Below are 17,254 nucleotides of genomic sequence, written 5' to 3'. Positions count from 1 at the left end.
GATTGTACTACAAAGCCTGATGTGAAACACCATGCATATGTAGGGATTTATTCCTAAGCTACCATTATGGCACATATCACCCTGAATCTTTTGTATGGGGCTCTATGTACTTAAGCACTTATTGTTTATACATGAAATATAAGTACATCTCCTTTTGATTTTTGGTAACATGTCGTTTCTCTGTATATTTAATTGTTTTTAATCATGTAACTAATATAAATAACCAATCCTTATTCCGGTATTACATTTTGTTTGTGGTAGTCAGTTTTATATATGTATATATTACAAGAGCCAGAATGCAGAAGCATTGCAATGTGTGCTCTACAGCAACTTCAGTGGTGCAGTCTGGGATAATTCGTCTGCCGCACATCATTTCTGAACTTCATTTCTAGCACAACCAGTTTTCCTTTCCTTTCTAGCACTGAAGTCGCCCCTTTCCTTTTAGGCTTTCCTGAGAGTAGCAAAGCAAAAGAGAACATCAGCCTTCCGAGAACATGGCTAGAAGTGGCTGCATTCTAGGCTTAAAGGGCTTTTCTCAACATGACTCTTCAGGAGCTCACCGCTCCTCTGCCTCCCAGCTTCCTGTTTTGTTGGGGGCAGGGTGCTCCTGAAGATTGACAGTTTGGTCCAGTAACATGGTTGTACCACTGGTTCTAACTGAACTCTCATCCAGCTTGCTGGTCTCGGTAGCTTTGCTTCCACAGCATAAGAAAGGCGCAGAGGGACTGAGGCTGATCAGATCTAGCGATCCCGCCATCTTCAGAGTGGTTAAAGTAGGCTGTAAAGCATGGAGGCGGCCCGTTCTGCACACTCCTTACCTTGGTAACTGGCCAGGCTGTGCCTGCAAGGTGGCTGGTAATTTGACAATGAGCTGTATAGTATAAAATTAAGCGCTTATTCAGATGTCTGTGCAAATCATAGAAATAGCCACATAGAAATATATGAAGATGTCACTCTCTGGTCAGGAGAGCAGCTGCCAGTCCTTGTATTGTTTTCCAATATCCGACCAAAATCCACTGACGTCTGCATGAACCTTAAAAGTCCCTCTGTTTTTGAGAACGGAGATAATTTTTAATAAAGCGTAAGTTGGACAGTTGCTTGTTTTTTCAAGCACTTTGCAATTGTCACTATTTTTGTACTTTACTGGGATTTTCATTGCTTTTCCAGGCAAATTTTCAGCAAGCACTGTACCATACCGAATGCTAACGGCGTGTAATACTGTATGTGTTAGGATTGGGCTCTGCTCTCCGGTTCTAGTGGTCGGTAAATAACCACAACTATGCTTATGGACATTGACTTAGGCAGGAAGAGAAGCTAGTCTGATTCTGGCCACAAGTATGCAAATCACATATGTGCGGTCACTTGACAATCGCTTGAATCGGCAAGCAGAGCCAAATGGTAGCACACAATATTAAATTAATAATAAACTGCCTGCCAAAAATATGTCCTAGCCTGGAAAACGCCTTTTGGAGTAGGTTATCTCCCTCATTGCGAAATGCTTACAGGGCCACAATGCTTTAGAAGATCTGATAATATGGCTCCTCAGCAGTCACAGGCCCAGACTATCATCATTTCTTCTCCACATATAAAGACTGTCCTCTGCTTCTTTGCACATTTCTTGCAGTGAGAAGATCATGAACCAAATCTTTGCATTGGCCACTACGAAGGGTATTTGCTGGCTCCTACGAGCAGTGGATGATCGTGCCGGCACATCTTTTTTTCAGGCATCAACTACTTGATCGATTGAGTTTCTTCTGTTTTAGGCCGAGTTGGAAGAAATGGTGAAAAAAGAACATGCAGTAATTGATGCTGCTGCGCAGAAGAGCTCCCCTAAAAAGATGGAGAAGGAGTCCCCTGAAAAAAAGGAGGCGTCCCCTGAAAAAAAGGAGGATGAAAAATCAGCCAAGTAACTGCATTAAAGTGATCTCTCATCTTCATGAATGCACCTTTAACGTGGCGGCTGCTGCCACAATTCTGGCTCTTTATTCTGGGCGCTGCCCAGGACCTTTTACTGGCACTTTTTACTGAATTATAGAGGAATAGTGCGCCTTAATTAGATTTTATAAATGCCATCTGCTCCCTTTACCTTCTGTCTGCCAATAGTGACACTCAGCACATAGCGGTCTCTGCTGGACCATATGTAACCATACGTTAGTAACTCGCTAGACAGCCCATAAGTATGACGTTACCAGGGAATTATAGGTCTGTATGATGCTGTGAGGCCTCATACTCATCATATCAATGGTCATCCTTTACCAATGAACATTTTATAGGAAATGCAGCAATGGATATACCATCAGTGTTTGAGTCGTGGTGCTTAGCAAAGTACAGCGGCCCCTTTATTCCCAAAACAGTGCCACTTGGGGTACTGCAGTACAGCATCACTAAATGGATTGGACTTGTGTGATAATTACTAGCTGGTCAAAAAGGGGCCATATGTCTGTTGGACATAATGTCTAGTCATGATGCCATTAATGCATATTAAGGAAAACCCTATTCAAGACGATGTCCGCCTGTAACATAAAATTCTCCATATAGTAGTAAATCGGCACTTACAGCAGAATCAATCTGTGACAATTATATTGTAAAGTTATTGACACTATTGTACTCCGCTACAGCTGCTATTTCTAAAACCTGACCGCAGACCGTGCCGACATATTGTCAGAACCATAGAATTAGTGTGTGAGCTAATTCTTAACCTCCCATACACCTTAAATGACTAATGGCCGAACAATGTTTCTGCCGATCATTTGGCCTGCAGCTTTCTCCGCCGTCTCTCCCATAAACAGTAGGGCTCACTTGGCCAAACACTCCTATGTTCTTTGAGACAGGCGCTGCCAATCATCTCTGGCGGCACACATTAAGGGTGCACAAAAGGATCAAGAGTCTGAAATTAGACATGCTGAGTCCGTATAGAGGTATTCTCAAATTTGGAAGTCATCCTCTCTATCCATTGGATAGGGGTCCAACCACAGGGATCCACACCGATCTCAAGAACTGGGCTCCGAAGAGCTTTGTGTGACTGTAGTGGTGGTCGATTATGCGCACTGCACTTCCATCCATTACTAATGGTGCTGCCAAAGATGGCTGACCGCTGGTCTTTAGTACTCCCATAACAATGAATGGAGCTGTATTGTGCATTATCAACCGCTGCCCCATTCACAGCCCTGTCTTCGGGATCGGAGGGGTCACAGTGGTTGGACACACTGCAATCAGAAATCAGTTATCCTTTACCAAATAGGCTATAACTTTAAAACTTGAGAATACACCTTTAATGCCCCCAACATTTATCTGGCCAAAGGATACTACTATTTCTTATGATGATGATGAGTTAGGCTGCTGATGTAACATCTGATTTACAAATGTTATGTTTGAGCTGGAAATCCCCTATAAGGGAGGACTTTATTGTCAAAAGGGAAATTGCATTGTTACTTAGATTCTCAGTAAGACCCTAATTGCTTCAGATATTATACACCCTGGTTCATACCCGCTGCACATTATGGAAATACGTTTCATACTAGTCTGTCTGGGAAATTAAAGACTGGCCTTGTTATCGTATTCCCAGCGTTTATAATGCAGTACCGTAGGTCATTTCCACATCTTCTAAGCAAAACATGTTAATATCCTAAAATGGTGTTACTAACTGCTTCCAAAGACCATTAACAAGTTATACATTGAATAATAAGGATGATCGAGGAATGACAGACTAGTGTGTCAGTACTGATTGATCATTGTCAGATATACCCTATTGATAGGGTAACACCCAGTTGTCAGTATAATCATATATTTCCAGGAGGAATATCTGAGGAACGGCTCCATTTAGAGCTTTAAGACAGGATTCTTCAGAATTTATTTTTTCATGAAGAATGCATTATTTATGAAAATTGACGTGTCGGGGGAGGTGACAGCTCCTCTTTTTAATAGCCGATGTATTTGAAGTGCATGGTTTTAAGAGCAAGGTTTTCTTTGACACTTAGTTCACTTAGTTCCAATGTACTATTCTGCTACCCAGATCTCCGATAGCCTAGGCTTGTTGCTGTGTCGGAGTTAGAATACAAGCTGAAATTTACTACATTTCCCAACACATTGTATTCTGATGTAGGGCAGTTCATCATATCTGACTTTCTAACTGCAGCTCCACACTAATATGGATGTCATGCAAGATGAGGGAAAGACTAAGTGCACAATGACGGGAAGAGGGGGAGGAAACCCAAACACTAGGGAAAGAGGGAGTGGAGACCCCTAGGCAGATCTGCCAGTCACCCTCACTCCCCTAACGTCCCTAAATAGGTTCCACACCTATTGCCGAGCAGGAAACCTAATCCCTGACTGCCCCTAGCGATAGGCCCTTGATAGGGAGGGGATGGGGTGAGCACTAGTCAGCCCCCACTGCAACTAAAGACAAACAGGTAGACAGACAGGAGAATACACTTAGCTTGAGAAGACACCAGACAGATCACGCCAACTATCCTCCAAAGGAACTTCAAGAAGACACTAGCCGACTACTAGTACTTCAAGCGTGGACAGAGGAAAATAGAGCTATCACCGGCGACTCTCTGGAGAGACTGAGGGTATTTAAACATCCAGCAAGGGTGTGTCAATTAGCAGCAGAAGGTGAAGGTAATTGTTAGGCCCTAGAGAGAGCAGGATATCACTGCACAGCAGAGATGAAAAGCTCAAGAAGGTGTCTGCAGAGTCAAGCGCAATGACCTTTTACAGCCGAATCCAGAATGACTGTCTGTCACACCTAATACACCCGTGACAATGGTTTACTCTCTTTATTGAAGGTATATTAGGTAACTAATATCTGCAGCCCTGAATGTAGGTTTATAAGGGTCTACCAGTATAGGACTGACTTTTGTGTATTCTGCCGACACAGATCTATGCATTGCAATATAATAATATTCAGGGATTTCTTATCTGGAAAACTTGGGATTTCTACATTTGTTTCAAAAAGTAGAAGAACATATTCAAGTCTAGTCAGTAGCATCTTGGGGGGGTATTCCTTCCTTCCCCTCTACCACTGATCACATCTAAGTAATAAAACACTTACTGTCATTATTCTTGATTTTACAGAACTTCCAGATACGAGATCTCAATCATTTGAGAATAGTTCAGCTATTTTAATTATTTTCATGAATTTATTACTAAGCCTTTAAAATCAAAAGTCTTATGTTATAGCGCACACGGCGCCGATTGTGTGGGGGAAAGTGATCTAAATGATTGAGTCATGTCATTATTTGTTGTATTAAAACACTGTAAACTTTATATTGTCTGTCATTATTACACTATATCAGATAACTGTGTGTGTCGTCCCCCCTCAATAGTCCATTGTAGACAGTGTCGGACTTGGGAGCCAAGGGACCACCAGTAACCAACTCCAGGGCCCCACTTTTCAGCTTCATGCTCATGTGACATTATCCTCAATCACAAATTTATATCACAATGAACTGGGTAGATTGTTAAATGAATAAGATGTCGCCTTTGTCTGTACATAGTGATTCAAGTATATTGTGCCAAGTACTGCTCATATAAGAGGGTGGTGACCTACCCTTGCACAGCAGCCCACCGGAGGATTCTCCTGTTCTCCTGTGGGCCAGTCCAAGCCTGAGTGTAGACATCTAGAAGTCTGATGAAGACCTCAGCTGGAAGCTGAAACGTGTATTTCTTATATTGATATTCAGCATAAGTTAGTGTTTAATGCTAAATGTATATTGGAGAAGTAACTGTTGGACTGCAAGTCCCAGCGCTTCATAAGCACCCATCCTGTTTATGGTATTCCTTGGATCTATGTAATCGTAACACATACTTGGCAACGGATTTATATTTTCCAATCAGGATTAATAGAAGAACGACAACGCTGGAAGAATAGCTGCTCCAGAATACAAGTATTTCTCTAAATTAGGAAAGATGTATAAAGCGCTGACAGCTCTTCCTGTTAACCCCCGGAGCCCATATTATGTAACGATGGAAATCTATGGTGAGGTATACTGCACCTTTGTATTCTTTGTGTCTCTGTGGTTATTGTTCAGTCTGCATTTTACACAACACAACGTAGGAAATGAGAAGGCGGAAATGCAGCTTGTAGATGCCAGTAAAGGAGCCCACACTGCCCATTCATGCCGCGCTCCTGATCCCACAAGGTAAGCATCTCTTGTGTGTTGGTAGTCATTACAGGACTCCAGGTTTATACATTGCCTTTTATTATACAAATAGGATTTTTAAAGGATATACATCATAGATGCGTCGTGGAAGTTACACGGCGTGTTATCTTATCCATGTAGCTTTGATAGCTTTGTATATTATGCCATATCTGTGGCTACCATCAGCAGACTTATGACTAAGAACCGGGTGTGGGCTGAAGCAAGTCATATATATTCTGTGATTGGCCCCAAAGTTGCATTTTTCTCCATCCTCCTTGTATTCCAACAGCACACATCAAGCGACGCAGGGGATTCCTGGATATATGGTAAGTTGGCATATTTTCATTTTGGTGACCAGGTAAAGACATCAGTATTACTCCGAGAACCACACGGCACCACCGAAGACTATGGTGCAACCAACTACATAGTGAAATTTGAAACATCAGAAACTGAGATAAAAATAAAGAAATTCTGAAGCTCTGATTTTGGAGCACTGCATTAAAGGGTTACTCAGGAGAGCTAAAAAAATGTTGTACTGTCTCTGCCCTTCTAAACTATAACTATGAGATTAGACTCCAAAATTCCCATATGGAAAATATCAACTTATTCCGAGGTCATAACTCAATATACAACATTAAAGCATAAATACGGGCACAAAAAAAGCCCTAACACCCAGAGTATATTAAACCATAGTAAATCTCTATTAATGAATAAATACAATTGAAAATATTAAAAATAATGCTGCTAAGTAAATGCGGAAATCTGTAGTCTATATTTTAAACCATCCAAAATTACATAATTACAAGATATAGTAGTGCATTTGATCCCTGATACAATAGCGAAGTAAACATCTTCAATGTTATTTAACCACTTCGCACCAGAGCCTGTTTTTGCCTTCGTGACCGGGCCAATTTTTTCAATTCTGACCACTGCCAGTTTATGAAGTAATTACTCTGGAACGCTTCAACGTATTCCCCTGATTCTGAGATAGTTTTTTCATGACATATTGTACTTCATGATAGTAGTAAAATTTCTTCGATATAACTGTTAGGTGCCACAGGTAAGTTACAGGTGCTGTTAATTACACGAATTAGAGAAGCATCACATGATTTTTCAAAGGGTGCCAATACTTTTCTCCACCCACTTTTTTAGGTTTGGTGTGGAATTATATCCAATTTGGCTTTAGGACAATTCTTTTTGTGTTTTCTTCATTGAAGACAAATTAAATGAAGAGAATAATGCCAAAGAATTTGTGATTCCAATCATTTTCAGGAAGAAACTGAGGATTATCTGACAGAATTGCAGGGGTGCCAATACTTTTGGCCAGCACTGTAGATGGCACCGTGCGGCCTCCCGCTGTGTATAGATGGCTACATGCGGCCTCCCGATGTGTATAGATGGCTACGTGTGGCCTCCTGCTGTGTATAGATGGCTACGTGCGGCCTCCTGCTGTGTATAGATGGCTACGTGCGGCCTCCCGCTGTGTATAGATGGCTATGTGCAGCCCCCTGCTGTGTATTGATGACTACGTGTGTCCTCCCGCTGTGTATAGATGGCTACATGCGGCCCCCTGCTGTGTATAGATGGCTACGTGCGGCCTCCTGCTGTGTATAGATGGCTACGTGCGGCCTCTTGCTGTGTATAGATGGCTACGTGCGGCCTCCTGCTGTGTATAGATGGCTACATGCGGCCTGCTGTGTATAGATAGCTACGTGCGGCCTCCCGCTGTGTATAGATGGCTATGTGCGGCCCCCTGCTGTGTATAGATGGCTACGTGCGGCCTTCCGCTGTGTATTGATGGCACCATGCGGCCTCCCGCTGTGTATAGATGGCTACGTGCGGCCTCCCACTGTATATAGATGGCTACGTGCCGCCTCCCGCTGTGTATAGATTTCGCCGTGCGGCCTCCCGCTGTGTATAGATGGCTACGTGCGGCCTCCTGCTGTGTATAGATGGCTACGTGCGGCCTCTTGCTGTGTATAGATGGCTACGTGTGGCCTCCTGCTGTGTATAGATGGCTACGTGCGGCCTCCCGCTGTGTATAGATGGCTATGTGCAGCCCCGTGCTGTGTATTGATGGCTCCGTGTGTCCTCCTGCTGTGTATAGATGGCTACGTGCGGCCCCCTGCTGTGTATAGATGGCTACGTGCGGCCTCCTGCTGTGTATAGATGGCTATGTGCGGCCTCTTGCTGTGTATAGATGGCTACGTGCGGCCTCCTGCTGTGTATAGATGGCTACGTGCGGCCTCCTGCTGTGTATAGATAGCTACGTGCGGCCTCCCGCTGTGTATAGATGGCTATGCGCAGCCCCCTGCTGTGTATTGATGGCTACATGTGTCCTCCCGCTGTGTATAGATGGCTACGTGCGGCCCCCTGCTGTGTATAGATGGCTACGTGCGGCCTCCTGCTGTGTATAGATGGCTACGTATGGCCGCCTGCTGTGTATTGATGGCACCGTGCGGCCTCCCGCTGTATATAGATGGCTACATGCGGCCTCCTGCTGTGTATAGATGGCTACGTGCGGCCTCCTGCTGTGTATAGATGGCTACGTGCGGCCCCCTGCTGTGTATAGATGGCTACGTGCGGCCTTCCGCTGTGTATTGATGGCACCGTGCGGCCTCCCGCTGTGTATAGATGGCTACGTGCGGCCTCCCGCCGTGTATAGATGGCTGCATGTGCTCAATATTGAGTCATACAATTAATGTAAGGCTATGTGCCCACGATGCAGAAATGCTCCGGATTTTTTTTGAGCGTTTCTGCATCTCCCTGGCAGAAAAAACGCATGTGGATTGTACATGAGGATTGTACATGCGTTTTCCTGCCAGGGACATGCAGATGTGAAGCGTTCTTCACTTGCATTTCTGCATGCGGGTTGACAAGCGCTTTCCAAGCGATTTTAGCATCACTTGGAAAGTGCTTGACAACTTGGTCACACTATATAAATCCATGCAACCGGCAAGGATTTATATAGTGTGACCGTAAAAGAATGGTAAAAAATATATACTTACCTTCTGATGGCCTGCCGACGTCAGCGGTCGCGTGACCCGTCACATGACTGAATGACGTCACCGCAGGTCCTTTTCAGACCATTGTGAGCTGCCGGCAAGCCAGGACGCATCGGATAAAGACACCGGGGGCCATCAGAAGGTGAGTATTTTATTTATTTTATTTACTATGGTACCTGGGTCTGGAGGAGAGTCTCCTCTTCTCCAAACCCGGGTACCATCCGCACATTGAAACGCATGGAATCCGCATGTACAGATGCAGTGATGCGGATTACATGCGTTCCAATGCAAGTCAATGGCGGCAAAAACGCTGAGCTTCCGTAAAATAATTGGTAGTGCTGTGGATTTTTCCGCAATGATAATCCGCAGCGGAAATTTCGGCAGCATGTGCACAGCACATGCGGATTATCATTGGGGAACATGGCAGACCTTCTACCATGCATTTTTTAAGCCTTTCTGCAGCGGAATTGCTTAAAAAAACGCATAGTGGGCACACAGCCTAAAAAAATTATTATAATTAATATTGTGCCAAATTAATTTCACATGAACCATCACATGATCTATCACAGGGGATCATGTGACATGTGATACATCAGGTGTGTGTGTGGGGGGGGTGTGTTTGGCTGACTCCAACCTAATACAGCCTTAGCTGTACATGTTATTCTGGACATAACATAATGATGTCAATCACCTCTTACAATCTGAAATGGACAAAGTTGTGAATAAGTTACATAGAAGAATGTGCTCAGCCAGCCATATAGAGAACAGAAGGCAATATACCTAGCATTAATGAGTAACCGTCATTTTAAAGGGGATATCCAAGACTTTAAAAAAAAAAGCCATGTAGTTGCTAACAGCGGCAACTACCTGTCTGTTGTACCCGTCACCGGTCATTGATCGCTTCTACCAGAGATTCAGCTGCTCCCTGTCAACAGAGCAGCAGTTTCTCTTCCTGTTGACAGGGCGGGATTACTGGCGGCATGCTGATTGATAACTGGTTTCCCCAGTTGTCAACAGGAAGACAAACTGTTGTTCTGTTGATGTGATGTCAGCGGAAGTCTTTACCGGCGGAGAATGGCGCCAGGCACAACATGCAGGTAGGTAGCATCTATCTGCCAGTTAGAGCTTAGGCACATTTTTTTCATAAAGTCCCAGATATCCCCTTTAACTTTTATTTCGTAAACCGATAGTACATAAGAAAATAAGCAACTTTGTACTATATCTTATCAGAGAAATCTGCTTCTTGTTTTACTCCTGGATTGATTGTTCATTTCATTGGTAAAATGAGTAAAGTGAATATAGATTTTCCCATTACTAAGATAGTAAGTGGCAGTTACAATGCATAAGATTCTATGGGGAAAGAGGGAGAAAGGACAGAGGAGCTAGAGGCAGACACAGACATTCTGCTGCAAGTTCTCTCGAATGACAGTTATATTTTAAAATCTAACTGGTTCAGGAGAACTTGCAGCAGAATGTCTATGTCTGCCGCTAGCTCCTCCCTCCCATCTCCTGAGAACTTTACGAAAAGCAACTGCCATCTCCTATCTCAGTAATGGGAAAGTCTGTATTCACTTCATACAGATGTTACAGATATTACCTGTGAATTGAGAATGAAAGATCAATCTAGTAGTAAAAAGAAGCAGGATTCTCGGATAAGATTTATTAGAAAGTTGCTAATTTTCATATATACTACTAATTTCTGAAATAAAAATGGATGTTATGGCTATGCTTAAAGCACTGTACCTGTAAAAAAAAATCGCGTGGGTAACAGATTTATTGTACAAAGCTGTCGGTAATAAGAAATGACCTGGTTAATGTTTGGATAGAATGCCGGCAAATAAGTAACTTACTGTTTCCAGTTATACTTTGGACAAACATGATATCAATGTACAGAAGTGAAGAGTCCGACCACATAGAGAAGTGCAATGTATTACAAAGGAAATACAGAGAGGAGGGAGAGTGGACTTCATGAACTGACCCCTTCCTGTTAAAGAGTTTTAGGAAGTCGGCATTGTTCTTTCTTAGTGCAGCATCCACTTTGGGTTTTTCCCAGACACATTGATGTGAGAGTCTTAGGTGAGTGAAGAAGCATTTTATATCAACAATTATATATAGATATCTATATATCTAATGTATATTATATTATCTTGTGTGATCTAAAATGTTCTATTGCCTACTGAATGACTAATTTGAGAAAACTTGTGCTGCCAGCAGTGTAATATTCTATTAATCAATTTTATACCAAAAAATCCTAAAAAGTTATTAATAACTGACTTAAAAATGCTGTTTATGGCAATAAAATACCTTTTTAATTTTTTTTTCAATTTTAATTTTTCTTTTTAGGGGCAGCTGTTGATTTTTATTGATTGCAGCAGCATATGAGCAAAATCAGTCTCCTTCCCCTCCTGGCATCTCACAAAATAACATCCTTTTTACTTTTCCTGCAGATACTGTAGGTGTTATAGGATACAGAATAGTGAATGTGTATATGTATGACATCAATGGTATACACTCCCGTAGGAACGAAGCAGAGAAGGAGGATAGAAGGCAAATTTCTATTAGCTTCTGATAATTCTATTTATCTGGTATATCTAAACCTGTCATGCATGGTGGTGAGCCGGTGTATCTAATCCTGTGTATCTAAGCCTATCATGTGTGACACTGTGCTGACGAACCTGAATATCTTATCTATTTCATGTATCATGATACTGTGAAGGTGAACTGGTGTATCTAAGCCACTGATTTGCAGTCCTGTAGTATATATACCTATTATGTGTGATGATATATAAATTCCACAACTTTATTTTATTCACTGTATCCTAAGGCAGGAACAGAGTGTATACAGAATTATTCTCCAACTTGTGCAAATGCTTAACTTCTAGCATGTCTGGACAGCTGTATGTTGTCCTAGTATAGTCATAGAGCTGGGGTTTCACAATTTCTGGAGTGTCAAAAGGTAGGGAAATATATATCTTCATTATGTTCTAAGTCAATATATAGTTTGCATACCTATAACAGCGATTACTCGGCACCAGAGTTGTCAACTTGACTTTTTATTTTTTCTGGACAGACATTATTTTTCTGGACAGATTGAAAACGTTAATACATCATTATGATTATTAGTAATACATGTCTGCAGCCCATAATTCTGATATGAACACATCAGCTTCATTCAATGATGATAATTACAGTCAAAATAATCTGTATAAGTTTTTTCAGCTTCAAAATAATCACAGATGCCTTAAATTTCTTTTATGGACAGAGCAAAGAAGTGACCAATTTTTACAGACTGTCCTGCAATTTCGGGACGATTGGCAATAGTCCCCACTAATAAGACTTAGGTATGAGTGACATCTCCAGTGCCTAAAGAACACTCCGCGCTTAGTACATGCAGTAAATGTTCAGCTTGCAAAATCAATAGGCATCACTGACCTGACATGAGGCACCTTGCACCTTATGCCTCAATCACTGCCTCTTAGTAAACAGTTACGTAGGTTGAATGAAGACCTCGGTCCATCAAGTTCAACCTTCCTCCACCAATTGTACATTTTGTTACTAATTTAACTGTAACCCACAATGATATGTGTATCGAGGAAATCATCCAGCCCTTTTTTGAAACCTGTTATAGTGTCTGCCATCACTACTTCTTGTGCTCGGACATTCCACAGTCTGACTGTAAAGAACCCTTTCCTATTTAACTGCCCGATTCACATTTCTTCCACCCATAATGAGTGCCCCACGGCCCTTAGTATGGTCTTTGGAAGGAATAAGTCATGTGCTAGTCCTTTGTACTGACCACACATATATTTATACATATAAATGAGATTCCCCCTCTGAGGTGTCTTTTTTTCTAAGCTAAACAAGCCCAACTTTTTCAACCTCTCATCATATGAGAGGCCTCCATCCCTTGTAATAATCTAGTTGCCACCTTTGATCTGACTCTAACTTCTGAATATCCTTTTAAAATGTGGAGCCCAAAACTTGATCCCATATTCCAGATGTGGCCTCACCAGTGATTTATAAAGTGGTAACAGTACATTGGGATCGCTGGATTTTGTTTCTCTTTTTATACACCCTAAAATCTTGTTTGCTTTTGCGGCAGCTGCTTGACATTGAGTACTACTGCTCAGCTTACTTGCAACCAGAATGCCCAAGTCCTTCTCCTGTTCTGTTGCCCCGAGTATACTCCCATTTAATGTACAGTTATATGAAAAAGTTTGGGCACCCCTATTAATCTTAAGCTTAATGTTTTATAAAAATTGGTGTTTTTGCAACAGCTATTTCAGTTTGATATATGTAATAACTGTTGGACACAGTAATGTTTCTGCCTTGAAATGAGGTTTATTGTACTAACAGAAAATGTGCAATCTGCATTCAAACAAAATTTGACAGGTGCATAAGTATGGGCACCTCACCAGAAAAGTGACATTAATATTTAGTAGATCCTCCTTTTGCAAAAATAACAGCCTCTAGTCGCTTCCTGTAACTTTTAATGATTTCCTGGATCCTGGATGAAGGTATTTTTGACCATTCCTCTTTACAAAACAATTCTAGTTCAGTTAAGTTTGATGGTCGCCGAGCATGGACAGCCCTCTTCAAATGATCCCACAGATGTTCAATGATATTCAGGTCTGAGGACTGGGATGGCCATTCCAGAACATTGTAATTGTTCCTCTGCATGAATGCCTGAGTAGATTTGGAGCGGTGTTTTGGATCATTGTCTTGCTGAAAGATCCATCCCCTGCGTAATTTCAACTTTGTCACTGATTCTTGAACATTATTGTCAAGAATCTGCTGATACTGAGTGGAATCCATGTGTCCCTCAACTTTAACAAGATTCCTGGTGCCGGCATTGGCCACACAGCCCCAAAGCATGATGGAACCTCCACCAAATTTTACTGTGGGTAGCAAGTGTTTTTCTTGGAATGCTGTGTTTTTTTGCCGCCATGCATAGCGCCTTTTTGTATGACCAAACAACTCAATCTTGGTTTCATCAGTCCACAGGACCTTCTTCCAAAAAGAAATTGGCTTCTCCAAATGTGCTTTTGCATACCTCAGCCGACTCTGTTTGTGGCGTGCTTGCAGAAACGGCTTCTTTCGCATCACTCTCCCATACAGCTTCTCCTTGTGCAAAGTACGTTGTATAGTTGACCGATGCACAGTGACACCATCTGCAGGAAGTTGATGCTGCAGCTCTCTGGAGGTGGTCTGAGGATTGTCCTTGACTGATCTCACCATTCTTCTTCTCTGCCTTTCTGATGTTTTTCTTGGCCTGCCACTTCTGGCCTTAACAAGAACTGTCCCTGTGTTCTTCCATTTCCTTACTATGTTCCTCACAGTGGAAACTGACAGGTTAAATCTGTGAGACAGCTTTTCGTATCCTTCCCCTGAACAACTATGTTGAATAATCTTTGTTTTCAGATCATTTGACAGCTGTTTTGAGGAGCCCATGATGCCACTCTTCAGAGGAGATTCAAACAGGAGAACAACTTGCAAGTGGCCACTTTAAGTAGCTTTTCTCATGATTGCATACACCTGGCTATGAAGTTCAAAGCTCAATGAGGTTACAAAACCAAAAAAGTGCTTTAGTAAGTCAGTAAAAAGTAGGTAGGAGTATTTAAAACAAGAAAATGATAAGGGTGTCCATACTTATGCACCTGTCAAATTTTGTTTGAATGCAGATTGCACATTTTCTGTTAGTACAATAAACCTCATTTCAAGGCAGAAACATTACTGTGTCCAACAGTTATTACATATATCAAACTGAAATAGCTGTTGCAAAAACACCAATTTTTATAAAACATTAAGCTTAAGATTAATAGGGGTGCCCAAACTTTTTCATATAACTGTATATGTAGCAATAGGATTACTCCGTTCTAGGTGCATTACTCTACATTTATCTACATTGAACCTCATCTGCCAAGTGTTTGCCCATTCAGTCATCTTATCCAGATCGTTCTGCAATATCATAATGTCAAGATCAGATTTTAATATCCTACATAGTTTGGTGTCATCAGCAAAAACTGACACTTTACTTTCAATCCCATCCACAAGGTCATTAATAAAGAGGTTAAAAAGAATCGGTCCTAGCACAGATCCCTGTGGTCCCCACTGCTGACTATATCCCATTTAGAGAACGTACCATTTATGATGACTTAGTTTCCTATCATTTAGGCAATTCCTTACTCATCTGCACATAGTTCCCCCAAGTCCTTGCTTCTGTACATTGAGTATGTACAGATGGAGGAATGAGGCATTGGGGTCACCTCCTCCTACTGATCTGTCAGCATTAGGTATGTAGCTTCAGGCAGGATTTATTAACACTTCCTCCACACGCCTGCAGATAGGAGGGACTGCTGGGGCCAGAATACATTGCAGCAAGTAAACTTTGTCATGTTACCCAGTGACACTTCAGTATCTGCAAGCGGGGACAACTCAGGGCTGAGGGCAAACAAGCGGCTTCAGACCCTGACCTGGAGCAAGACCAAGCAACCCCTCCTTAGCACAAAATGTGGAGTTGTGGAGCCAGTCCAGGATTAGGTAATTGTCAGCACCTATACTCTTGTTAGTTATAGCTAGATCTTTCGTATTAGGTCTAAATTTTGTTTTATTTATGGCATTCTTTATGTATAATGTTACTTTTTTAGATGTTTCTATCATATGATTTTACATTGAGTAATTGGGTACACTGAACTCTTTGTTCACTTCAAAGATGGTCCGAGTGCCTGTGCTTTGTTTGAACAGTCATTTGTGCTGATAGGCCCCCTATAAGGTCTCTGGAAGAAGTGAACATCTACTGTCAAATATCTTGCCAATTTTAGACCAATTTTCTAAAAATCTCAGCACAAAAGTAATACCGACATCATTTTAATATAATACAACCTTATCAAGCTCACATAATACTATTATATAGCGCAAAATTATATGTAGCATCAAAATAATATTCCTTTAAAAATTTCGGACATATAATTCTGACATAAAAAGTGAGATTCAGTTCCTAAACAATATCACCATACCCTGCTGTAAAGTTATTCCTTGGGTTCCCAAACTCCCTAGCAAAGGAAATCCCTGGGCAGTTGCCAAATTTGCCACCCTATGGAAACTGCCTGGCATGGTGAGCAATGTATGAAACAGAACAAAAGTATATGACATCGCACAAATGTAAACTCCCTCATTACATAGATGTCCAGCAGGTTGTGCAGATATATAGTTACATGACATATCTGTCATGTATGTTATACCCAGAAAACAAGAGGATAGCACTATTAGAGGAAAGGAAGCAGATTTTTATAGGGCCCATGTGGATTCTGTTTTGTGCTTTTTTTTTGTTTTTTTTTTAGAACAAAATAAAAAGTAAATCATAGAAAACTGTTTCTCCCATTCTAAAGACTGACACAAAACAGAACCTAGACGGACCTTATAGTAAGTCAATGGGGCCCCTCTGCTTCCGTTTATATCAGTAACGTAACATCCTTTTTTTTGCACATAAATTGAGTTTTTATGTTCCTCTAAAAGGGACAGACAAACTGAATGTGCAAACAGAAATGTGAACTTAGTCTAAGATTGCCTTTGATGTTATCCTCCGATGTATCATAGAAAAAATAAGATAATGATAAAGGAAGAACACTAACCCCATTATTCCACTGATGCTTGGAATAATGGGGTTAGGGTTCTCGTATGCATCAGAATGGCACATGAGAAGTAACATGTCTACAAGTCGGAAAAGCAAGGACCTTTCTGGTTTTGGCAGAAAGAGTTGATGCCTTCAATACAAGCTTGAAATAAAATATACTGTGCATGTGAACATTTCTAAATTTCTTGTTTTTTTCATGGGGATCCCGTCTGATCAGTACTAAGGGTCAGAAAGATTTTCTTTTTCCCTTTTAGTACCTGCCTTATGGTTTTTGTTTTTTTTTTTGTTACTTTTTTGTTCTTTTTTCCTTTACCTTGATCAATAGAGGGAAACATGGTTTAAAGCAGGGATACACAACCTTTTTTTGTTCCAGTGGTCACATTGTCGTACTGAACCAATTTGAGGGCCGCACTAAAAATTAAAGGGGTATTACCTTCTATGACATTTTTGGCATATCGACAGTATATAGTATA

General features: G+C 41.5%; 2 protein-coding genes across 6 annotated transcripts in view; both read left to right on the top strand.

Moving 5' to 3' along the window:
* The window catches only part of SIRT2 (sirtuin 2), a 38,006-nt gene extending 32,738 nt beyond the window's left edge, over nt 1–5,268 (top strand). For both annotated transcript variants that reach the window (XM_073667217.1, XM_073667219.1), the window contains one exon: nt 1,764–5,268. In XM_073667217.1, coding sequence (XP_073523318.1) covers nt 1,764–1,910 — 147 coding nt within the window. In that variant the 3' untranslated portion in view covers nt 1,911–5,268. The remainder of the gene's footprint in view (nt 1–1,763) is intronic.
* Nucleotides 5,269–5,991: 723 nt separating this feature from the next.
* Nucleotides 5,992–17,254, top strand: part of LOC141252959 (ras and Rab interactor 3-like) — a 49,337-nt gene continuing 38,074 nt past the window's right edge. The window contains exons 1-2 of one of the 4 annotated variants that reach the window (XM_073670715.1): nt 6,042–6,143; nt 6,433–6,469. The gene's annotated coding sequence lies outside the window, so the exon portion shown is untranslated. Of the gene's footprint in view, nt 6,144–6,432; nt 6,470–11,067; nt 11,225–15,491; nt 15,689–17,254 lie in introns of those variants that run through there. The other 3 variants (XM_073670714.1, XM_073670713.1, XM_073670716.1) reach the window with 3 other exon arrangements.

This window comes from Phyllobates terribilis, unplaced genomic scaffold (genome assembly GCF_046119375.1).
Source record: "Phyllobates terribilis strain yellow unplaced genomic scaffold, ASM4611937v1 Scaffold_2__4_contigs__length_985480577, whole genome shotgun sequence".
NCBI lineage: Eukaryota > Metazoa > Chordata > Amphibia > Anura > Dendrobatidae > Phyllobates > Phyllobates terribilis.
This window is presented reverse-complemented; position numbering and strand designations above follow the sequence as displayed.